Source organism: Protobothrops mucrosquamatus, unplaced genomic scaffold, assembly GCF_001527695.2.
Source record: "Protobothrops mucrosquamatus isolate PMUCROS unplaced genomic scaffold, P.Mucros_1.0 scaffold918, whole genome shotgun sequence".
NCBI lineage: Eukaryota > Metazoa > Chordata > Lepidosauria > Squamata > Viperidae > Protobothrops > Protobothrops mucrosquamatus.
In genome coordinates, this window is record NW_015387169.1 from 547,902 (window position 1) to 575,552 (window position 27,651).

The 27,651-nt window shown below is 39.0% G+C and overlaps 1 protein-coding gene across 1 annotated transcript in view; it reads left to right on the forward strand.

Moving 5' to 3' along the window:
• Positions 1-27,651, forward strand: part of MST1R (macrophage stimulating 1 receptor) — a 55,465-nt gene that overhangs the window by 7,561 nt on the left and 20,253 nt on the right. Inside the window, exons 3-10 of the mRNA XM_015819422.1 lie at positions 13,037-13,225; positions 13,681-13,806; positions 14,749-14,919; positions 17,580-17,758; positions 20,403-20,577; positions 22,547-22,692; positions 25,208-25,369; positions 26,131-26,224. Of these exons, the coding sequence (XP_015674908.1) occupies positions 13,037-13,225; positions 13,681-13,806; positions 14,749-14,919; positions 17,580-17,758; positions 20,403-20,577; positions 22,547-22,692; positions 25,208-25,369; positions 26,131-26,224 (1,242 nt within the window). The remainder of the gene's footprint in view (positions 1-13,036; positions 13,226-13,680; positions 13,807-14,748; positions 14,920-17,579; positions 17,759-20,402; positions 20,578-22,546; positions 22,693-25,207; positions 25,370-26,130; positions 26,225-27,651) is intronic.

The window sequence follows — 27,651 nt, forward strand, 5'->3', positions numbered from 1 at the left end:
TTGCCACAAAGAAGAGGGAGTCAAGCTATTCTCCAAAGCACCTGAAGGCAGGACAAGAAGCAATGGATGGAAACTAATCAAGGACAGAAGCAACCTAGAACTATGGAGAAATTTTCTGACAGTTAGAACAATTAATCAGTGGAACAACCTGCCTCCAGAAGCGGTGAATGCTCCAACACTGGAAGTTTTTAAGAAGAGACTGGACAGCCATTTGTCTGAAATGATATAGGGTTTCCTGCCTGAGCAGTGGGTTGGACTAGAAGACCTCCAAGGTCCCTTCCAACGCTATTATTTTGTTATTCTGAATATAGATTTTATTTTTTTTAGTTAGGATTGCCTTACTGTAACATCAGCCTAAATTCATATTTCTAAAAGTTGAAAAAATATTGGCATAGTTGGAACTATGCTTTTGGGATAAAACACAACGTTTGCTTAAAGGCTTAATGTTTTGCATTGTAATTTTAATTCCCACAAAATAAGTTACTGTTTACCTTGGATTTATTACCTTTTCTTATTGTAAAAGGGTATTCAAAGAAGCTACAGTAATATGTGTTTCCAGGTTCTTGCTATAATCTGTGCCACTTTTCATAAGAACACAAATGAGCTTTTGTATTATCTCCATTGTTATCAATCTTACATTTCAAATGTTAATATCTTCTCATTAATTTTATGGCCTTGGATAAGTTTCTGTCTCTCAGCCTCACTTGTCCATCAGCAGCCTATTTTGAAAATGATTAAGCATTACCAAAATATTTTGTAGGTTAAACCACCGGGAGTTCCTTAGGAATGTTTTATAAAAGAATATATAGTTGTAAATTGAAAAAAAGAAAAAAATATTAAAATACAAAACACTGAATAAAAAGCCTATTCGCAGCAGGAGTTCAGTGTACCTCTATCAGGTCTCAACAATTTCTGATCCCCCGTTGCTATGGCCTAAAATATATCCAGCTTCCTGGAGATTTTGCAGTCTTTGTCATTTCCTGGATCTAGAGAATTGCCTTTTGGAATCAATCCTGGTAATTTGCGATTAGAGGAGAGATTGCCTGCATCCCCCAAGGCTTTGTCTTAGCCCAGAGTAGCTAGATAATGAGGAAAGAAGCCACAAAGGGCCAGATCAAATGCTATTTGCTTCCTCCACCGTGGATTATAACATAATAATATAAATTGGAATAAAGACTTACCCCCATTAATTTATTTAAATTGATATGTGAGTAGGGGAACTATAAAATTTGTTTAATAAATAAATCTCAGGTGGATGTCAACAGAGAAGCACTCTGTATCTGTGGCAGAGTAAAGAACTCAAAGCAAAAAATTAGACATGACCTCTTGTAATACAGTACATCTCTCCCTTGTAGTATCTCTTTATGGATATTCTTTACCTTTAAACTTCTAAGGCTGATATCCAAATGTAAAGATGTTCTCCTTGAAGATGTAGTAATGTTATTAAAATAAAAAACAAAATGCATTTTTAAAAAAATCTTTAAAGATGATGTCAGAGATCTTCTTTTATCTGAACATACCGTATGTTATTGCTGTCTTTCCTGCAAGATATCTTTGCATGCATATCTGTGTTTAGGTATGTACTAGCTCTACTAGTAAAAGCTCTACTCTTTCAAGTATCAACAGATTTACTATATTTGAGAACTCTGGATTTATAAACTTGAGGGTTCTTTACTGTTTTCCTGTAATTGAATTATATCTACTTAAATTTTTGTTCTGATGACAGACATCTTGGAATGCTGATGTTAGTTAGTCTTGTGCAATAAAACAGTGGAAGGAGAGAAAATCTACAGTGACTGGTGGATTAATTGGCTAGCTATGTTGTGTTATATTAATTGGCTAGCTATGTTATATTCAAAAGAGGACAGGCTGGGTGTCCTTGGCACAGCTACCTAAAATGTGAAAGGGTTTCATATGTGCCTTAGTAAAATTGTTTGTTTGTGGTCAAAGTACTTATTGTGAACTTTGAAAAACTATGCTTTTCTATCTGCTTCTACAGTCCTAAAGCTGTAGGCTTAACTAGAAAAATTGATGACAGCATATTACAGTTAGGGGGTGGCAAAGTATTTCCTTGTGTACTGTTGCCAAGACAACCATGTAAACATGTCCTTGAATTCATGGTGAGTAGAGTTTAACTCAAAAACTCTACTCCCCATCCATTATGCATTTGCATTATATCACACATATCTTAATATCTCAGTGAATAGTTTCTCCCATATCAGTGAACCTTAACAGGTGCTACACTAAGAGTTCCTTCGGACATGACCAGAGTTTCTTCCCCTACGCACACTCTTGCTCAACAACTTGTCACAAAACATGGATAAGATCAGACTGCCTGAATCAGAGTATTGTGAAACTCTTCACAACCTGATTTTCAAAAAGAAGGAAGAAAGCACTTAGAAAAGAGATGGCAGGCACATTTTTATTACTTTGCTCAACTTCCGCTTGTAATCTTCAAGAACAGCAGCATGGGAAGTTATACATTCGTGAATCTTTCCCTGGCCAGTTAATTAATTTGGCAGCTGCCTGACATGGTGAGAAAGGACAGGCTGATGTCAAAGCAGCCTGGAACTAGAGTTTGGGTCTGTATGGACAGCCAGTGTGGGGCTGTTGAGACTTGGCATTTAAGATCAATGCTCATCTGCATCTACATTTACCTATCTACACTCGGTAAATAGAGGGAGAATCCTCCATTCAGGTATTCACAGATAGCAGCTGTTGGTTGAGCGAGAATTACCCATTTTATCTTATTTAAAAGATGTATATGTCTGCCTATCTTAAACAATCCTAGGTTGCTCACAACAAAAGTAAAACCGGCTTATTCATATTCTCAGGGTGCCCTGCAGAAAGCTCCAATTAACCTCATTCCAGTCTTTCCTTTCTGTTCTATCCTATTCCAGTGTCTCAGTAAAAAGGCAGATCTTGATGGCCTTCCAAAAGGCTAAGAGGGTGGTGGGGTCTACTGAAGCGCTGGGGGAAGGTTTCCAGGTAGGGGCAACCACGGAAAAAGCACACTTCCCACACTACGTGGCAGGATTTCAGGGAAGGAATCTGGGAGCGTGCCTAATCTATTCAATCTAGTAGGACTGGCAGATATTCTTAGGGAGAGGCGGTCCTGTAAATAACCAGACCTCATACCATGATTCACATAAACATTTGGCATTTGTTTTTATAAATACACTAAAAATGTATTAATCCCTACAGTTACTAGCTCTCTGTAGCCATTAGCAAAACTCTTGTGATCTTACAATGATATATCATTATTAGTTTGATCAGTCCTCCCCCCAAAAGGAAGCTGCGTATCTGAAGAGGCTTTGCCTATATAAACGGTATACTGTTAGGGTTGCAAACATTTGGAAATACATGTAAAACAAAATAGGTTTTGATTCAGTTTTTGAAGGAAGAACAGCAGTGATCTCATATAGGTTTGCAGCATTGTCATTCTTACTAGGTGCTTCGAAAGCTCCTGATCCTAATAATTGAAATAGATTTTGACAAGAAATTAAGACACAACCTATTTCAATTGATAACACCAGAAACCAAGATTTAGAAGCACCCAGTAGGATAGGCAAAAGATACAATAAAGGCAACAAAAGTTACCAAAAGTTAATTGAAACAGCATCTTTCAAGGAAAACATCAGAAGCCTAAGAACAGAAAATCTAATGTGATGTGGAAGGGCGAAAAGGGAAACGGATAGAGACTGAACTCTCAGTGTGCTAGGCCAGTCTTAATCATGGTTTGACGAAAAAGCTCCAATTGGTTAGATATACAGTACATTTCATCTAAGCCCATACAAGGAAAACATATTCCAGCTTAGCACACTATGTGAATGAGGCCCCCAAATAACAAGAATCACATAGATGACAGCCTAATTTAAGGAGAGGGGAGCAGTGGCCTAAGCCAGATTGTGGGTAAAGAAATGCAGCAGCAAGTTTTACAAGTGAGGAGAAAAAAAAGATGTCTGGCTGCATGAATGTGAAGAGTCAGGAAGGCTGGTTACAACATAAGTTATTCTGCAGGAAGAACGAGAGCATGATATGTGATCTCTGACCCACCCAATTCCTTTTGCCTTCACGATTATAGTTGCCATACTGAGATGCAAAACTCATGTTGCAACATGTGCTGAAGTAACCCTGGAACAAAGCCCCAAAGGCTTCAGCAAGGGTGATCTTTGGAGGGAAGATCCTTTCATCTCTCTCTGTGTTTCCTCTTCAGGCCCACATTTCCTTTTTCCTTTCTGAGGGACTGAGAGCATTAGTGAAGTTGAGGGACCCTTTCTTTGCCAGGTTAGGTCAGATTCACTATTTCTTTTGAGGAGTCCAGATTACCAAGCAGACATTTGGCGATCCTTAAGTTTTGAAGAAATTATAGAGGAAGAGAAAGATTTCTGTCTCGTCCTTTGAGCTGCCTTCCCCAGACAATCAATTCTGAGTCATTAGAATTGGTAACAGGAAAAAAAAAACCCGGAACATTTACAAGTGGGTGTGAAACAATCAAAGAACGATTCAGAGCACATACCTTCCAGAAGCCAAAGAAAAAGGTGAGGCCATTGAATCAACAGAGCTGGGCTACTAACTAGAGGCTGCATGGCCAAAAGTAACTTCACCTTCTCCTTCTGAGCGTTTAGGTGAAATGATCCTCTAGCAGAGGATATTCTAAGAAATGCATTCAGAAAACCAAGGTTTTCACAAATAACTTTCTTCTACAGGTAGTCCTCTACTTTTGACCACAATTGAGGCCAATATTTTCGTTGCTAAATGAAACATTTACTAAGTGAATTTTGCCCCATTTTACGCTTTTTCATGCCACAGTTGTTAAGTGAATCACTGCACTTGTTAAGTTAATAACACGATTGTTAAATGAATCTGGCTTCCCCATGGACTTTGTTTGTCAGAAGGTCACAAAAGGCGATCATATGACCCCGGGGCACTGTAGCTGTCATAAATATGAATCAGTTACCAAGCATCTGAATTTTGATCACGTGACCATGGGAATGCTGCAACGGTTGTAAGTGTGAAAAACGCTCATAAGTCACTTTTTTCAGTGCTGTTGTAACTTTGAACGGTCAGTAAATGAACTGTTGTAAGTCGAGGGCTACCTGTATAATACTTTCACAAGACAACCTTATCAAAACGTCAAATTATTCACGTAATTCTTAGTCATTTTTAACATGGCTGCCTCAGAGTGACATAATGCTATTAATCTACATGCTGTAATGAGGTGAACTGTTAGAGTAAATATTAAAAGACCTTTGTCCTGAAATGAATCCATTATATGAAACTTTGATACAGACTGTTGTAATACTGGATGAAGAAGTCAAAAAAACTTTTCTTGCCTATGGTTTTGTCCAAAGCATAGCTTTTTTTAAAAAGAAGAAAAATAAAATCAGATGCATAGGAGGGAATTTTTCTGTTTCTACTGTGAGGAAAAACAGGGACAAAAGACTAGTGGCTTTTACAGATTAGGGACTTTTTGCAGATCATCTGAAATTTCATGTCCACCTACACAATGATTCAGCCATAACAGAAAATGCTGGGGAAGTAATTATTAATATGTTCCAACAAGCCTTGGAGCGATGCATGTTCCATCTCCTTTATTCATCCTCCATGGAAAAGAAGCTGGAAGCATTTGGGTCTTTTCCCACAACAGATCATGATTTGGGCAAACCTGGATTAAAGAAACCATGGTCTATATATCCCTGGCTTAAACTACTCATGCCTATATTTGTGCACCATGAAGAACTGTGCTTAATTTAAATTCGGCAGCAGGTGCTTATGTATGGGTGTGAAACAGGAGGGCATGATGGGTAAAACAGGAATGTCAAAACCCAAGGTTTGCCTCAGCTACTTCCTGTAGTAGGAAACTGTGGCTTCTGTTACGTTTGAATAATGGTCTTCATGGGATACTTTTGCAATTTCTGTTTTTCATTAACACAACACTATATCCTATTTGTCATTTATCTGCTTTTTACTGGATGGCTGAACTTTTCACCTTGCTTTGATCCTGGCATCTCATAAATCTGAATGAAATTCCAGATGTCTTTTCCATTTCATAATAGAACCTTGCATAATATTTTTTTTTACTTTTAAGATTTGCATACTTTGCATCCAGTAACTGCCTGATCACGTGTTGAGGTGCTTAAAGGTTTACAGGCATGCCCAGTGCTAAAGTAAGCTGGGTTGCCTGCATCTGGTTATTTTTTTATGCTAGGAATGACAAATCCAGGAATAAGGTGGAAGACTGAAATCAATGTGTGGTTTAGCTGCATAAGAAAATACACCATGAAGAAAATGTCCCTGGGACATGATTAGCAGCATTTTTGGAACCGTCGACGGGATAACTAGGAAAAATAGTTGCAAACCAAATATTTTGGCGCAAACCTGCTGAAGTTGCTAAACACAAACACCAGATTGTATATTTCAAGGGGATCTGTGGTACCACTGCTTTTGTGGGAAACAATAACTAACTATCCTCTGGCTGAACACATGAAGATTGTAAATATTAGGATAGGAACTTTTTCAGTTTTTCCATTAATCTATTGAACAATCAGGAGAATCAGTACACCTAGTAATCAAGTACATTTCACAAGCAAGGCAAACAAATTCAGTCTGCTCAGTTTCCTACCAAGTACTTTTCTTAACAAGTAAAAGAAAGAGGAAGCAGGAGTTATCAAAGGAAATATAAACCAACTGTAATAGTCATTGAGGATATTTGATCAGTGCTGCTTATAAAGAAGCTTCCATGAGGCATCACAGCTTTGGCAGCCACTTGAAGGGGAACACACCCCCCCACCCGAGTTTCTACAGAGAAATTCTTCGGGCAAGTATAAGTCCCAAAGAGGGGAATTCACACTAGCCATCAGTATAGTAGATGATCTCATCAACCTCTCCCAGGTGATTCCTTTAGTATTGTTTAGTATAAGTCTGAGTCATAGACATTCAGTCTGGGACATTTCTTCAGGTGATCTGGCTATGCTTGGCATGTTCTTTGATCAGAGAGAGTATAATAAGGTTCCCTTTCATGTAGTTGATTTCAGTAACATCAGACATTAATTGGGTTCTCACAATTGCGTTAAGCCAGGCTGTGTCTCTTGGTGATTTGGAATTGATTTAGCATGCTGTGTGAGTTCATTCAGTATGATTTGTAGATCAAGATTTATGACTTAATAGATTATGTGAACTTAGCTGAGCAGTTATTAAACCAAATTGGTGGTTAGCAGAATGAATGAAGGACATTTAAGCTACCAGGCTATGGTAAACAGAGCAATTTTCCACACCCTTGTGTGTATAAATGTGTGACATTGTTTTAGATTGTAAATCAGGGGTGTCAAACTCAATTTCACTGAGGGCCCATCAGCATTGCGATTGCCCTTGGGGGGTTGGGTGGGTGTGGCCAGAGTGGGTGCAGCCTACTGGGTGGGCATGGATGGAGTGGGTGTGGCCTACTGGGTGGGCCACATCATTCGCATCAAGGGTGCCTATGGGGGCCTGGGCAGGAGTGGGACAGATGTGAGGGTCTGTGGCAGAAGGGGGTTGGACCGGGGCAAGTGCCAAGGCATGGTCCATCGGGGCAAGTGCCAAGATGGCCACCACAAAATTGTACATTGGCTCCCGGCTGGCCTGGGCCAGGGCCAAGGCAGCGGGGGCCGTTCCCTCACTGTTTCCAGGATGGCTTTGCGAGCCACATGAAACCACTTTGCGAGCCGCATCCGGCCCCCGGGCCTTGTGTTTGACATGTCTGTTGTAAATCTAAGAGCAGAGGCTGTTTTTTAATTGGTCTAAGATATACTGGAGTCTTCTTGAGATCAGATTTAAACAAAGCCACAAGCAGGTTAAAAAAAGGGGGGTAATCAGTTGCAGTCCAAATGCTGATAAACTGCAACTTCCAGTTATTTCATCCAGCATTGCATTAGATTAATGATACTGTCACACTCATCTGAAAAGTGACAGTTTCTTCATTCTTCAACATTTTTGATCTATGAGGATAACAAATGCAAATATGTTTTGAAATATTTTTGGGACATGGAATCTATTAATAAAAAAAAATTCTGTAGTGCCCAAAATGAGATTTAAATCGGAAACTTAATATTTAACCAAACAAGTCAATGTTCGGGGCATTTTTCATGTTGCTACACAAAAATGTATACAATGCTGTTTTTTTAAATAGAGTTCTGCATATTTGCTTTCTAAATACTCTGGATCTTTATCTGTGATTTGGAGGCTCTTGTACATCTTGGCACTAACGATCTGTCCCAAAAAGATGTACTCTCTGTGCAGGATGATTTCCAAAGCTTGGGGAAGGAACTTAGCAGGATAGTCTGTAGGCTTACTTTTTCAGAGGTTTTACCAGTGTATAAGGAGCAAAATGGAAAAGGCCAGTGTATAGCAGAATTCAATATGTGGCTAAAGGAGTGGTATAAAGGGGAAGGCTTTGGTTATATTAATCATGATGTCTGTAGCTGCTCCAATGAAAAAATGTACAAAAGAGATGGTTTGCATCCATCAAAGAAAGGGACTGAGTTATTCGGCAATATATTCACAGATTTTCTGGAGGAATATTTAAACTAAACAGCGGGGACAGTGAGTTAATTGATACAGAACATCCCTGTCCCCGGCAATCTAAAAATTATAGGGCTATCAGTGCGTGTAACATAGATGTGTGTGTGTACAAGAATATCAACCTTGCTGTCAAGCAAAATCAAGCTTTTAATAGTGAGTGCCACACAAAATGCACTAACCAAATAGGTGGCAAGAAAACAGGAGAACTCAGGCACCACACCACAACTCAGGTTATGTAGAAAGTAAACACAGGATCAGTCATAAAGGACTCAAATGTCTATACATCAATGCACAGAGTATGAACAGCAAACAGGATGAACTAGAAATTCAGGTAAATGAGGGCAGATATGATATCGTTGCCATTACGGAAACATGGTGGGATGAAACCTACAAATGGAACACACAGGGGGGAAAGCAGAACTGTTTAACTCTTTTTGTATCTGTTTTTGAACAATCAGACCAACCTATCAAAAATAGTGCCATAAAAAACAGAATAGAAGCACAAGTTAAGATAGGCAAGAAAATGGTAAGTGAGCACCTGTCCAGCCTAGACGAGTTCAAATCGCCATGTCCAGATGGATTACACCCCAAGGTTCTCAAGGAACTGGCAGATGTGATCTCAGAACCACTGAACTATATTTTTCAAAGATCCTGGAGCACTGGGGAACTATCAGAGGACTGGAAAAGAGCTGATGTAGTTCCCATCTTCAAAAAAGGGAAAAAATGGATCCAGAAAATTACAGACCTATCAGCCTGACCTCAATACCTGGGAAGATTCTGGAAAAAATAATCAAACAACGAATCAGCGAACACCTAGAGGCAAACAAAGTCATTACTAAAAGCCAATATGGGTTTGTCAAAAACAGATCATGCCAGACAAATCTTATTGCATTCTTTGACCAAGTGACAAAATTAGTGGATCAGACGAATGCTGTGGATATAATTTATTTGGACTTCAGTAAGGCATTTGATAAAATAGATCGCAACCTACTACTTGATAAGATAGAAAAATGTGGGTTAGACAGCATCACCACCAGATGGATTCGTAGCTGGCTGACCAGCCGTACTCAGCGTGTGGTCCTCAATGGGACCGCATCTACATGGAGGGACGTGTGTACTGGAGTGCCCCAGGGCTCTGTTCTGGGCCCAATGCTCTTCAACATCTTCATCAACGATTTGGACGAGGGGATAGATGGGGAATTCATCAAATTTGCAGACAACACCAAGCTGGCAGGAATAGCCAACACTCCAGAAGATAGGCTTAAGATACAGAAGGATCTGGACAGACTTGAACACTGTGCACTATCTAACAAAATGAAATTCAATGGTGAAAAAAGTAAGGTTCTACATTTGGCCAAGAAAAACCAAATGTACAGGTATGGTATAGGTCAGGGGTAGGCAACCTTGGTTCTTTTATGTCTTGTGGACTTCAACTCGCAGAATTCCTCAGCCAGCAAAGCTGGCTGAAGAATTCTGGGAGTTGAAGTCCACAAGTCATAAAAGAGCCAAGGTTGCCTACCCCTGGTATAGGTAGCTTGCTCAATAGTAGTAATTATGAGAGGGATCTTGGACCTAGTGGACAATCACTTAAATATGAGCCAGCAGTGTGCTGCAGCTGCCAAAAAAGCCAACACAGTGCTAGGCTGCATTAACAGAAGGATAGAATCAAGATCACGTGAAGTATTAATACCACCTTACAATGCCTTAGTAAGGCCACACTTGGAATACTGCATCCAGTTTTGGTCACCACGATGTAAAAAAGATGTTGAGACTCTAGAAAGAGTACAGAGAAGAGCAACAAAGATGATTAGGGACTGGAGGCTAAAACATATAAGGAATGGTTGCTGGAATTGGGTATGTTTAATGAAGAGAAGGACGAGGGGTGACATGATAGCAGTGTTCCAATATCTCAGGGGTTGCCACAAAGAAGAGGGAGTCAAGCCATTCTCCAAAGCATCTGAAGGCAGGACAAGAAGCAACGGATGGAAACTAACCAAAGAGAGAAGCAACCTAGAACCAAGGAAAATTTTTCTGACAGTTAGAACAATTAATCAGTGGAACAACTTGCCTCCAGAAGCAGTGATGCTCCAACACTGGAAGTTTTTAAGAAGAGACTGGACAGCCATTTGTCTGAAATGGTATAGGGTTTCCTGCCTGAGCAGGGGGTTGGACTAGATGACCTCCAAGTTACCTTCCAACTTTATTATTATTATTATTATTATTATTATTATTGTTGTTGTTGTTGTTGTTGTTGTTGTCGTCGTCGTCGTCGTCGTCGTCGTCGTCGTCATCATCTTGGGAATGTTTGCTTTCCAGATGTCTTTATAATTTTGCTTGTACTTGCTCATTTTCAACACATTGTACATTTAATTCACTTTTCTTGTCAAACCATATAAAATCAAAATGGATAAAGCTTTGATCATATTTCAGTTTCTTACTTCTGCTCGAGCATCTTTTCTCAAAATTTGTGCCATGAGAAGCAGCAGCAGTGCCAGTAGTATTAGAATTCATTTAGCTTTTTCCATTTTTCACTTGGGGGTTTCTGACTGCAGTTATACCACTTTTAGTGATTCATGTCTAAATATTTTTAGGTCTAATACCCCAATAATAATTCATAAGCTAGCGGACATAAAACTAGACAAGTTATTTTTTTTCTCCATTATGAATGCCTGGCTTAAGCCTCTTTAGCCCAGCTTTGTTATATTTGCCTTCCTGCATACTGTAAGCAAAATTCTCATGTATGTTTACTTCAAAGGAACTCCCACTCCAAAGAATTTAGAGGCCCATATGCGCTGCAGCCAAGCAGTGCAGTTCTAAATTTCTTTATTAATTCTTACTCAGCTCATAATTCTAAGTAGATTTGTATAGGATGCCATCTTGATAATTAAGGAGACCTTTTAGGGATGTGCATGTGTATTCATGTAAATATAAACTACAATGTAGAATGCAAAAAATGGACAAATGGCCTCACCATGATTGTTTTTCTGCTCCTAAGCAAGTTAGAAACTCCTAACAGATTTGTAGCTCTCACTGCTTTCAAATCAATAGAATAGAATAGAACAGAACAGAACAGAACTGGAAGGGACCTTGGAGGCCTTCTAGTCCAGCCCCCAGCTCAAGCAGGAGAACCTACAGTATATACCAGTGGTGGCGAACCTATGGCACACGTGCCAGAGGCGGCACTCGGAGCCCTCTCTGTGGGCACATGTGCCGTTGCCCCAGCCTTGCCTCCCCCCGCAAACCCCTCCTCACCAGCAGCCCCTCTGGAGGAGAGTTGCCCCCGAACATGGCCCACGCGGAGCAGCGCAGCCAAGGACATGGCAGCCAGGCAGCGTAGACAAGACTCTGCCCTCACGCCCCATCACGCAGTTGATGCTGCGGGGTGCAGGCAGAGGGTGTGGCTGCCATGGTGCTGCTGGGCTGCCTGGGCGATCTGCGGTGGGCCCTGGAGGCGGTGAGTGGCCCTGCGGGCAGGTGGGGTGGGGGTGGGGCAGGTGGTGGAGCGGGGATGGGGGCCAGTTTTTGGGCACTCGGTCTCTAAAAGGTTCGCCATCACTGCTATATACCATCTCAGACAAGTGACCGTAGCCAGTGGTTTATTTCTAGAATTCTTTTTTCCCTCAATGGGTGTTGGCCTTTCGCTGGGAGTACGGTTGAGAATAGTACTTGTGCTCCTAGCTTCTTAACTTTATTGCCTAGTTGTATGTAATCTCTCACTATTGTACTCAGGTTCTTTGTTGTGTCATTCATCCCAATGTGGAGAAGGAGGAAAGGGTAGTAATCACTAGGCCTAATTATTTTGGTTAGGTTCTCAGCCTAATCCTTCAGAAAGTATGGGCTACCTGGGGAGATGTTTGTTTGAATTGGGAGGAAGGCAGGAAGTTGAGTTTTAGGAGGAGAATTGCAGAGACTTGTCCGGGCAGTCTCCAAGAATCAAACATGATTGAACAGAAGAAAATAACAACTTGGGAAGACAAGTTTTGACTGATGGTTAGAGATAACTAGCTGGTACCTCTTGTATGGACTGATTGCAAAGGCTGATTATGTACAGCCAATGAAATGGGAAGAGCAGTACTGAAGTGGGAGCATATGACTGAATGTGTATCCAAGACTGGTACATTTTAAATTGTTTTTAGTGTCTCGTGGAATCTCTTCAAGTGATTGTGGAGCCCTGTTCTTCCACAAAACCCAATTTGAAAAATTCTAGACTTGATCTTTATTACTTCCTCACTGGTGTAGCCTTCCAGAATAATTAGAAGTTCAAGTGTGTGTACCTTCCCTGGCCTTTACAGAAGTGGCATTGGAGTATAATAGATAAAATTGGGAATCCCAACAGATAAAATATGTGAGGAATTCCATATCCAGGAGGTATCCTTCTTTCACATAAGACTCTGATTCTAACAGCCTCTTCTACACAAAATCAACCCTGTATGAGCCCTGTTTCTTTTTATATCTAATGGTCTGTTTGTCATGGCAGATGAATTTCTCAGCCCCAGTGGTGGACGTCAGCTGCTTGAAGAAACCTACTTTTATTGCCATGGATGGTTTCAAATTGGATCTTCTGCAAGGACGAATGTCTGATGTATTGCTAACCTCTATCTTTGTAACTGCAATAGGAGAACTTACTGTGGCTCATTTAGGCACATCTGAAGGACGTGTTTTACAGGTTAGTTAAAGCTGCTGCTTTTTGCCATATACAATGGGTTTATCACAAATGTTTCTATTAGGAGGGCACAATCTGAAATTTCCAGGTTGCCTATATTATCTCCTTGATCCTATCTTGTGGTCCCTGTAGACTTTTCAGACAGATTGCTATTGAATTGAATATTCAGAAAAATTGTCTTTTCAAGTTGCTATTGAATTAAAATCTTCATGGATCAGAAAAAAGTAAATTATTAAATGCATGGAAAATGGTTGCTAGCAATTAAATTAGGGTTGTTGGAAATTGAATTTGTAGTGACAGGAAGAACTGTATTTTCAGTTTCCCATGCTTCTGAGCAGAGACCACAGATAAATTTGGAAATGTAGTCACAACACTCTTTTATAATCACAATCTCTAATGGAGAACTCTTGACGGAAATTTCTCTATGTGCGTACATGTGTATGTCTATATATTTCTAGATGGTTCTTGATGGATCCAGTTTCTACAAAGCTGAAATGGCCAACTTCTCTTTGGGAGAGAAACTGCCAGTCCTGAGAGAAATTGGCAGGCTGCATCACTCTTTGTTCTTTGCCACAGGAAATGAGGTGAGGCATGTTGGGTTCTCAAGGGAGACTGAGTCTGCTTTGGACTGAGACATACCATGTAGGATTATTGATTCTTTTATTTCTGGGAGGAGGAGGATTATTCAGAAGATGCATTGATTTTACATTACAAGCAAAAGGCTGTTAGTGTCTAGATTCAGTGCCTAATATGTAAGTTCAGCAAAACCTATTGACAGAGGTTTTCTGTACTAGTTCAGAATGTAGTTCAGGAAAATCCTCTTGTTTGCTTCCTGAACCTACTCTAAACTTTTGTTGTTGCTATTGTTATTGCCTTGCTTAATGTTACCTTTTCAGAAAGAAAAGGACCTTGTTTATTACATTAAGATGGAAGGTGTCTTCCACCTCAGGATCATAATGATTGAATTCATACATAAGAAAGGATGGAACATCATAGAGAATTCCAGAATATTCCATTTTCCTCCAAACCATGTAGAATCTCCTTCCAAACTACCCATTCTAGAAGTAGTTTGAAGTTTCCGGAAATATATTTTCTGAACTGGAAGTGGCATGAGGTGTTGAAGCGTTGATCTGGTCCCAAAACAGATCTGTTTAATCCAGAGAACCATTTCTATTGTAGATCTACTGCCAATTAATATTTCAGCCATGTTCTGGGTAGAATTGTAGAGAACTCATGGCCATTTTTTACTCAAGCTTGGATTATCTTCAACCCTATACAATGTCTCCACTATCTTGATTCAAGCTATAGGCAGGGAGCATGCCAGATATATATTTAAGGAATGCCTCTGTAAATGTAAATTGTATTTACATTTTAAATATTTTACTTCTGCTACAAGTCATTCTGTGAATATGGCTGATGGAATATAAAAACATTTTCGTAGATTGGGGCATTAGCCCCAATCAGGGCTGTGGAAAAGACTGTTAGTTCTTTTATCATTTATCTTGATTTTTTTGTCCATTTTGCAGGTATTCCAGGTAAACCAAACTGGTCCAGGCTGCCTGCATTTCCTAACATGCCTCAGCTGCCTGAAAGCAGAGCGTTTCATGCAGTGTGGCTGGTGTGGAGATTCATGTACTCGTCAGGAGGAATGCAAGAAACGGTGGAATCAAGAGAGCTGCCCTCCAGTCCTCACTGATGTATGCAAAGAACCTTTATCTTCTCTCTGTATTCCCTCCACTTTCGCTTCTGCCACAGTTGACTCTAGTACATTGTAGATCTTCTGTATCTTTGTTAAAGGAGATAGTTTGTTTTACTAAATATAAGGTATAAAATAAACAATGTAAGTGTCTGGTGTAAGTGACCAAATCCATCATGTGTAGAGTTCAAGCTAACTCCTTGATTGTATACTGCCTATAATATAGGAGTTAGCTTGAAATCTGCATGTATGGATCTGGTCACCTGCGCCTGGCATTAATCTCCCCAGACTGTTTGCCTTCCCTTGGGAAGAAATAGATAAGGTTCAGTGGATATTGGGCAGGGGGGGAGGGGGTTGAGTCAGTCCTGGATCTCAAGACTAATTCCCTCCTTGATCCCTCCTTCCTGTCTGGCTGGGCGTTTCCCAACAGTAAAGTATCAAATGCTATGTAATGGACTCTTCATTAATGTAAGGTATAAAAATTCATAAGCTTTGTAAAAATTAAGCTTTTCTTAATAACAATGACAATTTTCTTAACAATAGAACATACAACAGAATCAATCCAAGTTCTGCCTAACTTTGTCCAGCCTCTGTGATGTTCATAGATAGAAGATAGAGATATACTGTATTCCTCTCTCATTACAACTAGCATTTGGAAGTACTCTGCCAACAGCCTGAAGACAACTTTGATCTCTTAGTCTTGAACTCCTGATAGAGTCGTCCTCCATGAATTTATCCAATTCCTTTTAAAGCCATTCGAGTTAGTGGCCATTCCGATATCTTGTGTTAGAATAATTATGCACTGTCTGGAAAAAAAAAACGCTTTTTCATGTCTATTCTGAATCTTCTAATCATTTTCACTGGTCCTAATGTCTTAAGACAGTGCATGATTTCAGTTGTGTTCCTGCTCAGTCCACTTTTTTTCCAAAGAGTCCCAAACCTTCTAATCTCTTCTGTTAAGGCAGACAATCATTCTGATTGCCCTCTTCTGCACTTTTTCCGGCTCTTTGGCAATGTTTTTCAAAAGTTACCACTAGAATTGTATACACTATCTCAGATATGAGCATACCATATTTTATAGATTTCTATAAAGCCATGGGAGTGCTGACTTTTCTGTTTTCAGACTTTTTTCCTAATAATCTAATCTAATCTAATCTAATCTAATCTAATCTAATCTAATCTAATCTAATCTAATCTAATCTAATCTAAAAGAATCTAATTCTTTTCACAACTGCTGCACATGAAATTGACATTTTCATTACAAAATCCATCTTGACTTCCAAAATCATTTTCCGGGGTATTTACAGATACTTCAGATTCCATCAGTGCATTTGTGAAATTAGGATTCTTTGTACTAGTTTAAATAGATCCTTCTTGGAAGTTTTCATAATCAGATGTGTTTTTTGACATTTGAATAGTACAGCTTCATCCACAAACTTGGCCAACTTTCTGCTTATCCTGAGGTTACATTCATAATCATTACATCTTTTAGGAACTTGTAGGAGTTTGCCTATTACGTGAGAAATAATCATTGCTGCCAATGGATTGCAGTCATAAAAACAAATGAGTCTTGGTGTTGACTTTTCCTTGGCAGGCAATAGGAAATTATAACTGTAGTTGTGTCTTTCCAAGTACCAAAAAAGAGTTAGGGCTCAGTGGCTATTTGAAAATAGGCTGTGCACCAACAGAGGGGTACTGTGCACTAATAGATTGTTACATGGATACAGCTTTTGCTAGTTGGTTTCAAGCGATTTTTCTGTAGGTTATCTGTCTGCGCCACTAGTCGTAGTCTGTAATAAGATGAGTTAATATTTAGCCAAACATACTTTAATCAAGTAAACTTTCATTTTCACATATCATATACAGTAATTGTGAAGGACCCATTGGCTAAATTATTTAAACTGTGCAATAGAGGAAACCATTGAAATGTCTAGATCATTTGTATATTTCTTAAATATGGTAAATAGAGTGATAAAAAATATCATAACATGATTTGTACTTTTTGTTGCTTTGTACAGCTAACCTTTTTATATAAATCTAAAGATAAATATTCTTTTATGTGGAACTAAATTTTGAGAATTTATTTTGAATGTAGCAATAGAATTCAAATTCAGGTGGGACTATGTTGACACTCATGCGTGTGCAGCAATCAGGGCAGGAGGGAAAACATCCTTGTTTAAAGTCTGTTCCGTGACTAATCAGCAGTTCCTTTGCATAGTCATTTCTTGCTGGTTTGATCTGCAGTAGCATTGATACTAGCCTGTCTTTAAAAATACATAGTTGTCGTTTTTGGCCTGGGATATGGCCAAAAATAACTTGGGTCACGATTTTTATCTGCATCAAATTGAACCTTTCCGGTTTGGTTTTGTTTTACTAATGCAAGCTTACCCCATTACAAGTGATAATTGCAGAGTGTCCTCCAGTGAATTGCATCATAAGCCCAGCTTTCGCAACAGCTGGATGGGCAGGGTATATGGAGACAGTTTGTCATTTCCCCTGGACATTCTCTCTGTGCAGAAATATGCCTGCCCTTTTGGCTGCTGCTTACAACTGAATTTGAGGCATACTATTTAACGTTTCAGCAGGAGATAGTGAGATTTTAGGGCTGTTTCTGCTCTGGTCGTTGATAATCTTGGTGATAATTATTATCTGCTTTCCCAGTTTCATCCCAGAAACGCACCTCTGTATGGCAGCACCAAGCTGACTCTCTGCGGCAAGGGGTTTCAATCTCGTCCATATTTCTCTGGCACTGCTGGCTCACGCCCAAGCCCTGGGGACTACTTGATTACAGTAGGACAGAAGACCTGCTCGGTGCTACTTGAAGAGAGCTTAGCAAACCGGTAAGAAGAAAATCTGCCTCCCTCCTTTCTCCCCACTCGGTTTCTGCCTAACTCGGTCCCATGCTTAGGCTCATACATCAACACTCACAAAAGAATTTCTTCAGATTTGCTTCATGCATACATACATGGGAAAAGTGGGGGGGGAAATAAAACATGGAGATGGGTATTGTGTGTCAACTATTGCATAACGTCTTCACTTGTCAGGAGGGAAAATGAATCCAGGGAATCCACATTTTCCTTTTCTGAAATGTTTTACCTTTTCTAAAATTTCTATGTTAATTCCCCAAGGAGAATCTGTCACAGGGCTTGTCCCTGGGCCAGACTAGAGTTTGGTAGAGTGGCATCCATCACAAGCCATGAGGATGTCATAATGACAGCATGTGCATAGTGGCGTCAAATGACACAATTGTGTGCTTTCATCTTGAAGTCTGATGCAAGTGCGAAAGTTGCACCCTTTGCATGATGGTGTTACGTATGTCGACACTGGCTTTTCCTTGCTTCCCTTGTGGACACCCAGGCTCAGACGTTAGGGCAGAGCAACTTGTGCCATGATACGTTTCTGCTACCATGTTACCATGGCTGTGAGAAGTCTGCCATATTTTCCTTGACAAAATAAAGCCCCTGGATTCTCTGCAAAAGGACAGGGGCTGGAAGAGGCAGAGCTGTGCATATCTGCCCTGGAGGTGTGAGTCTGTCTTTCCACTCATTATGACAATTTCGCAGCCGCTCAGTTTTAATGGGCTTTTATTGGGTGTGTGGTGTTTTCTTCATAATGCCCCAAGCACCATTAGATAGGAAGTGCAGTATAAATAAAACATAACTGTTTTTTTTTTAAATTTATTAATCTAAAACATCCAGGATCTCATTGAGTGCACTGAAGAGTGTAGAATATAAAAGCCAACAAGAGAATCAGTGTGGTATAGCCTCAAAGGGGCCTTTTTCAGGAGGCAACTGGACTTTCTTGTGTTTCTTTTGAAGACGTTTCGCTTCTCATGCAAGAAGCTTCTTCAGCTCTGACTAGATGGTGGGGAGTGGAAGGATTTATATTGCTTGCAGACAGCTGGTCATTTGCATTCTTTTAGAGAGTTGTTGAAACCTTTTTGGAGGTTTACCCGTGTCCTCAGGGTCACCTGAGAAGTGCAAATGTGTGGAGCCTTCTTGGGACAACCATACCTGGATGACTGAGAGTCTCCATAGACAGTATGGTATAGCAATAGCAACAGCACTTAGACTTATATATTGCTTCACAGTGCTTTACAGCCCTTTCTAAGCAGTTTACAGAGTCAGCATAATATTGTCCCCAACAATCTGGGTCCTCATTTTACTGACCTCGGAAGGATGGAAAGCTGAATCAACCTTGAGCCAGTGAGACTCAAACTGCCGAACTGGCAGCATAATTAGCCTGCAGTACTGCATTCTAACCACTGCGCCATCACGGCTCATATACTCCACGGTATAATAGTTGAAGGTGTTCAACTAGGACCAGAGGGACCCATTTTTTTAGCCCCTCCCCCCTTCAGCCATGGAAGTTCATTGGGAAAATTTGGGCCAGTCATTCTCAGCCCAACCTATCTCCTGCTTCTTTTGCTGAGGGAGAAAATGGGAGGAGGGAACATTACGTACAGCTCCCTTCAGTCAGCATAGTCTTGCATCTTTTCCTTTTTGTCTTATCCACTTTCTTCCTGTTGTCTCTTCCAGTGCATCTGTATTCTTTCAGTTATGAAGCAAAACATTTCAAAAGAATAAATACGTGCACCTTTTAAGGATGCACTTTTTAAAACAAGTATGCATTTTTGCTCATTTTTATCTGTTTATGTGCACATATACAAAAGGCGAAATTGGGATAGGAAAAGAAATTTTCTGGAATTTACTCTCTTAAATATCTCTGCCTGGAAGTGGTTATGAGTTGAAGTCACAAGCTTTATGTTGCAGTGCAAGAGCAGCCTTATAGTTCTCATGTGGAAATCAGGCCAGGAGACATTTCTTTGTGTCAGAGGTTACACACTGGCAATTTTCCCAGAGCGGAAATGAGTAGCAGTTTTTACTGTTTGCTAAAAGTGCAAAGAATTGTTAAGAGGTAACCCTCTATGACCCAGTACACTGTAGTAAGTGTTGACCTCAATAAAAAACAGAATAAAACAAGAAACCAATGATGAGGTAAACTTGTATGCCTTCTTTCAAAAGGATGGCCCTACATATAATATGTAGAGTTTTAGTGGGTGGATCCATGGCTCTAAGGTTGTGGGCATGTTTGATGTGGGAAATGTATTGTCAGTCAGGATTTATAATGACTACATGGAGCAATAGTGTTTTCAAAGAAAGAATGGCTTACGACCACCGTGCTCTACTACAGGCTGTTCAGTTTTCTATATCCAGCATTCTGTTCTGTGAAGTTGTTCCTTTTCACAAGAGTCAAATGGTACATTCCTGGTGCCAGCTAGGAATGGAAAGAGGTGACCTTCCTGCTATTTCTACATCATTCCAAAGTTAGTAATGTTAGACTAAGGTCAAGGTTAGTTACTAATTAATAGTAGACAGTTCATGAAAAGGGCATCATTACTTGATGCTGAAAAATCCTTAGATTGTAACAGCTTATCATAATCAGTATTTTCCTTGTCCTATCTTCACACTACTTGCTTTCCAGGTATAGCGAAGTGCCAAAGTGGAAGGATTTCGCTGAAGTTCTTGTCTGCACATTGTCACCAAAGGGGATTGAGAAGATCATGGAACCACAACAGATTAATCTGACCATTATAGAAGCTAAAGCAAGCCCATTTTACATCACTGGCTCCTCAATCCTCAGTGGCTTTATATTTATGGTGAGTTTAATATAATTACTCCTTGAGCATCTGCTAATATTCTTACAATAAATTTCCATTAATGTAATAAATACTTTCTGATATGCACTGACGTCCGGTAATGGATAATGTTAAACTCTGTAGCAGATGTAGATACAGGCCAGTGGAGAAAAAAAATAGATGGAACTTCTGGCCTCAACATTTTAAACTATCATTCCCATAATGCCTGTTAGACATGCTGCCTGGGAATGGTGGGTGTTGACACTGCAGAATTTCTGCATTTACCTATAATTTTATCCAAAATTGCTCAAAACTATAACTTCTTGACTGTAAACCATCAGTGGACATGTGCAGAAGATTTAATGTAACTTAAAGCTTCTACAAACTTTAACAGACTTTGTTTGTTCAAATAAGATTTTGATTTGCCCAGATTAGAATTTGATGGGAATTTGGGACTTCTAAACTCTCTTTAAAGCAAGGCCAATTTTACACTTGGTAGTTCCAACTTGTCTTAACAAGACAGATACAGAAAAGTTCCATGAGTTTGTCATCTGGATTGTTGAATTCAAGTGAGGCAAACCTGTGTCTATAAATACAGTATATAAAATGGAAATATCAACCCTAGGTCTGGTACCAGAGCACGGTTTTCAAGGCTTTTCTGAAACTTCAGGAGAGAGATGAGATCTCCAGGTTCAATGGCAGAACTGGGTTTTAAGGGCTTTCAGGAAGGCCAATAGATTTTTTTATTTAGCCCACAATTATTCAGCATCCATTCATTTATGACTCTTCTTGTTTTACCTTACATGTTTCTTAAGTATCCCTTTTCCGTTGTATTTAATTTACTCTTAAGTTTCCCATGACATATACAGGTTCCATAAAATAGAGTGAACAGGAGGGCATTCTTACAACCAGTCATTTTACCTCTTTGAATTAACCATCATTGCTCTTAACAGATGACATACTGTCACCTGATATATCAGCATTTGCACATTTTAAAATTTATCCATCCAGTTTTCTATCTTTAATATACAGTACTACCAAAGTATATCTGTTTGCTCCATTTTTTTCTCCATTTATATATAATTTGCCTTCATTTGCCATTTCCTTCACTAAACATAGCTGTTTGGTATTTGTTCCTGCACATTAATGTTCAGATACATATTACATCAAATAACCTTACATTTTCTGCAACTCACTGAAGTTCTCATTCAACAGTGCAGCAGCATCTGTATGCAAATTATGCATAAGCACATCCCAAACAAACATCCTCTAATGTCCTACAAGCATTCCTTATACAGTGTTGAACTATTTGTTGAACATTCAATTTTCTCATGCATGTTTTATTTCCATCTTCCTATACTCTGCTCTTAATCTAGCAACTAACCTTCAACTCCATATTCACACAAAACATTACAGAGTTCCAGCCTTTATCATGTGCTTTCTCTAAATCAACAGCATGCGATAAATTTTCTCACTATCATACATTTTAAAATGATCAGCTAGAGAGCAAAACTCTCTTCTGTACACCCCCTATCAGTTGCTCTCTTTTAGCCCAAGCACGTGATAGAGTTTTTGTTGTGGGGGAAAATAGGAGGTGTGTGAATATGGAGTTGAAGGTTAGTTGCTAGATTAAGAGCAGAGTATAGGAAGATGGAAATAAAACATGCATGAGAAAATTGAATGTTCAACAAATAGTTCAACACTGTATAAGGAATACTTGTAGGACATTAGAGGATATTTGTTTGGGATGTGCTTATGCATAATTTGCATACAGATGCTGCTGCACTGTTGAATGAGAACTTCAGTGAGTTGCAGAAAATGTAAGGTTATTTGATGTAATATGTATCTGAACATTAATGTGCAGGAACAAATATAGGTATATTCAATGCTTTTAATAATAACATTGTTTATAATCAGAGTATGTTCCAATAATTGGCTATATCAAAGCAATGAGCACTGTGTCACTGTTTGTGCTATTCACCCTCAACAGCAGCCAAACATAACTTCTATTCACCCTGCCTATGGTCCAATGGCTGGAGGAACAGAGATCTTTATCCGAGGACAAAACCTTTTTGTGGGAGGCACACGGAAAGTGATGATTAATAACCTAGAATGTCCTGTGGACAGTGAGAAAAGGTATGACAGGGTGCTTTCTTTTTGCTTCAACATATCAAACTGGATTGAAAGGCTGTGGGATATTAGGTATAGAGGAATGAGTTATAAAAGCTGTAGCCATACATTTGAATTATATTAGATTTTAAAACCCAACTGATTGGTATGACATCTTTTTGTAAAGATGCTTGGCCTGAAAAACTTCTTGGAAATTCACTTGGACCCTTCAAAGTTAAAAAACACTTGGACTCTTCATGGTTAGAACATCCATGACTGAGCTGGAGCAAAAATGGACTAGCATTAGATGGTCCCAGGGAGTGTAGAAATGAATCTAGTATCTAATGTTTACCTGGATTCTTGCAACCCCAGATATGGAAACCCTAATCAAGACATTGTCTATGCTGGGTTATGGCAATAGTGATCAGGATTCTTTACTTTCTAAACTGCATTTATATTATCCCAAGAAAGGAAATTGCTAAAGTACATTGCTGCATTTTTTGAATAGTTAAATGTAGACAGTATTCAAGATACTTTAAAATATCTTTAAAATTATCTAGCATCTAATGATAGAATAGTATACTCTTGTCTGGATTTTTATATATGACATACAATCTGATGACTGCTCCTACATGTCTCATTCTTTCCAAATATGTCATAGTCGCAGTTTCTGGTAGGAAAGCAAGTGAATTGCATAGTGTTTGTTGTAGTGAGGAAGTAATCATTCACACCAATTATCAATCAACTATTACTCACAGTGTTTCATGCAACCAGGGTTTGGGGGGGGGAGGTTGCCTTAATACAACCATGAAGAAGAAATGAAAAACAAGATGAAGGGAGCTGAAACAAGATATAGAAAACAAAACAAAAATAGAAACTCCAACTCAGATGCAATAATAATAATAATATAATAATGATGATATCTATGTAAGACTTGGTAACACTCAGTTTTTAAATGATGAATTGAATTTTGACCACACAGAATTCATAAGCTAAGTCTTATGAAGGGGAAAATTAGCTACTTTTCCATTAACAAACTTCTGCCTTCCCTGTATTGAATGGAATATGGCCTATATTTAATTCCCTAGTTTTGTAGGAAAGAAGATTTTTCTAGGGATCTAACTTCAATATGGCTGGTGCAGTGGAAAAACTCTTCCGTACCAGAAACTATGACTTATTTGGAAAGAATGAGAAATGTAGGAGCAGTCATCAGATTATAAATTGTATATAAAAATCCAGATAAGAGTATACTGTTCTATCATTAAATGCTAGATAATTTTAAAGATATTTTAAAATATCTTGAATACTGTCTATGTTCAGCTATTCAAAAAATGCAGCAATGTACTTTAGCAATTTCCTTTCTTGGGATAATATAAACGCAATTTAGAAAGTAAAGAATCCTGAGGGGAACCCTGAGAGTTCCAAGTACTGGTTTCATTATTAAACTAAGACTACCAAGTTCTTAAGAAACAAAAGCAGCAGCCCAGATGACAGGCAACACACATCTTATACAGATTTCATCACATTGTATTCTAAGAACATAGGCTAGTTGTTGGGGGTTGGGGGGAAGGCATACATCAATTCACTTGGTATCCATTCTTTCATAAACAATTGCCTAGGTACAATTGTCTAAACACACATAGGCAGTAGCCCCTCAAAGGTACAAAACCAAGTGCATTTACATATAAATATTATCAACGGCACAGATATCTATCTATCTATCTATCTATCTATCTATCTATCTATCTATCTATCTATCTATCTATCTATCTATCTATCTATCTATCTATATCCCTCAAATCATTCAGTCTTCATGAGATAGCAAATACCGCTAAACTTATTCAATTAATTTTAATTTCTTTTTTTCTTTTTACATAAAGAAATATCTCTGAAATGATGACCCAATGGATCACGGGTTGTTTAGTACATTCATAAAGTTGACAATATAGAACAATATTCCCTAACAACAGTGCTTCTAGATCAGTGGTTCTCAACCTGTGGGTCGGGACCCCATTTGGGGTCGATCGACCATTTCACGGGGGTCGCCAAGCAAGGCTGTCTGCCATTTTTTTGTCCGCCATTTTTTTTGTCCGCCATTTTTTCCCCCTTTTCCGGTGGGTGCCTTACCTCCCTTGGGCTGGGCCAGCTGGTGGTCGGCCTGCTCCGTCTCTGCCACTTGCCAGCTACGCCTCGGCCAGCGCAGGGGGTGGAACCACGCATGCACGGCGCTCCCGGGCAGGGAAAGTCCTCGACTTACGACCGGTTGGGTAGTCCTCGACTTACGACCGGTTTAGTCCTCGACTTACGACCGGTTGGGGTCGCGGCATTAAAGGTTGAGAACCACTGTTCTAGATGTATATTGGAATAGTAACTCTCAGCATTCCCAACTGGATGCTTTTAGCTGCTTTTGCTGGGAATTCTGGACTGGCAGTCTTAGGACATGAGGAAAGTGGCTTGCTGGAAAAAGGTAATGCAGAGAAAAGGGCTAAAAGATCTATTGATAAGGAGAGTTCTGTCATGCTTTTTTCCCCCTTCTCCCTAGCCAGAGAGAGGAGGCCATAATTTGTACCACCCCACCTTCAAGCAACTTGATCAATGCATCTGTGTTTTTAATAATAGATGAAGAGCGATTTCTTTCTCCTCAGCCTTTCTGGTATCGAGAAGACCCCCAGATATACGATATTTCTCCCAACTGCAGTTATGAGTGAGTCTCCTTTTTCTTCTGCACCCAGATTTCTGAAGGGCTATTCTACTCTTCCCATGTAAAATATATTTTTAAAAAGAGTGTATATTTGGGGGACTTGCATACAAAAAAAAATCATAGTGGAATGTATACATTTATATTTAAAAGCGTACATTGAGAAGACTTATGTGAGTTAAAAGGCCACTTATGTAATAAATATGTATTACAGAATGTGCCAAACTCCCACATATCACAAAATTTAATAAATAAATCCAGATGTTTATTATGGATTATTTTTTAAAATATCCACAAAAATAACCTGGACTATTATAATTACTTCCTTTGGATATTAAATTGTTTTCTAGTGAACTGCATATTGTGTCTCTGCATTATTCTGTGAATCATATAGTACTCTGTTCATTTAAGTTTCTCGTGTCCTGAACCTTTAAGACTTATAAACATTTATAGATAATAAAAATTGATAAGATTTCACTGCAGCTGTCTCATTCAATGAAATTAAGAAGGGTTTTCCCAGCAGCTCCATCCTGTGTACTGAAGTAATTTCCAGTGAATTCCGTTAGGAATGCATTCAATTTTTAGCAAGGTGGGAGCGTCTGACTGCCCTGTGCAGGCCTGAATGTTTGTAATGTTAGGAGATAGATATAGGATTAAAGATTCTCATGGATAATGTTAGTATCTGAATATATCACTGACATGCTGCTCCAGGGCTCTTAGAATAGAACATCTTTGCTCTTGTGTCACATCCTTCCAATTCCTTGCAGGGGCTCCAATATCTACATCTATGGTGCCAATTTGGATTCAGTGTATAACATGAGGCTGCAATTTGAGTCTGCTGGAGTACAAAGCAAAGCTAAAGTGAGTATTTTCAAAAGAGAGAAAAAGAGAAAGAGAATTGTAGATATTTATTCATGAAGACTGTAGCTATTTACTCAAAAGAGGCTCCCTGTGGATTTCAGGGCAATTGCCTGAATAAATGTTCTGCTTTGGGTTGCATTGCATATAAAAACTACTATGAGAAGCTAGCATTCTGCATAGCGTTCAAGACTTTCTTCATCTTAGCCATTATTACATTTTCTGGAAGAATTCGCTTACATGTGGAAAAGCTAGAAAATGGCTTAGTAGGTGCTTTCAGTAGTAACTTTGCCCAGGCTCCAGAGATTGATTGGTAAAGAATTTGTACTCTTGAACCTAAGAAAATATAATATACATAGGGAGGAAATCAGTCTTGACAAGTCTTTCTCAGCTCCAACAACTGTAAATGTGGGCCAATTCACAGAATTCCCCTCCATCATGGCTAGAGACCTAGTTGGCCATTCTAATCCAGTTTGAGATTAGAATGGTATGAAAGAGTGATGATGAAAGCAAGCTTTCCTCCATCTCATCTCCCTTGCCATTGTTTTCTTTGGGTGCACATTAGACACCCTGCACAATGAAGAATCCTAACTGTCTCAAAACAAGCCAGCAGCTAGAGAAGTGATTCCACTTGCAGAGACTTGCTATCCAGCTGATGGAAGATGCAAAGCTTGCACAGTTGTTCTGCTCACTTGCTCTGAATCATGTAGAGTTCACAATATGCAGAGATACAAACAATTTCACTTAGGAACTGATTAGGAAAAGAGCAAGTTGTTCAAGAAAATGTTTTCCTCTAGCTTTGAGTCCATGCTTGTATATGTGTCAAGGTACAAGATTAAGGCGATCCTTAATAATTTTTAAGGACTTGGAAGGTTATTTTGCTGTAGCTGACATTCCATGTATAGATGATCTTTGGTTTTATCTTTAACTTCAATTTTTAGTACAATTATTTTTGTCTCTTTTTTATTACTTTTCCCCTTATCCTTGTTTAGTTTGATTTCATCTTTATTTTCATTTTTGTAGCTACTTCTAAAATTCTTTTTACTTCATGTGAATTTGCTTTTCTTCTGCTCGTTACAAAACGATTGACCTCATTTTGTAGCATTAAAATGGTGGAAACTGTGACTAATCTGTTCAGCAGATAACAACTCATTGGATATTGTTGAAACATTCTTTATGTTATATTATGAATCTTTTGGTATAAGAGAAAAGAACTGAATTGGACATGGAAATAGAATAGTTTTGTGCTATAGAAATCCAGCTATTACTTGGCTGTTTCAAAAATTTTGATGGACAATGCCTCTTTCTAATTCTGTAATTCTACAGTTATATGTGCAATATGTACGCACCTCCAATCCTTCCATTCTATGATTCTGTGATTCATATTTAAATTCAGAAGAGAATTTCATAGATGAAGAAAATCATCTCTA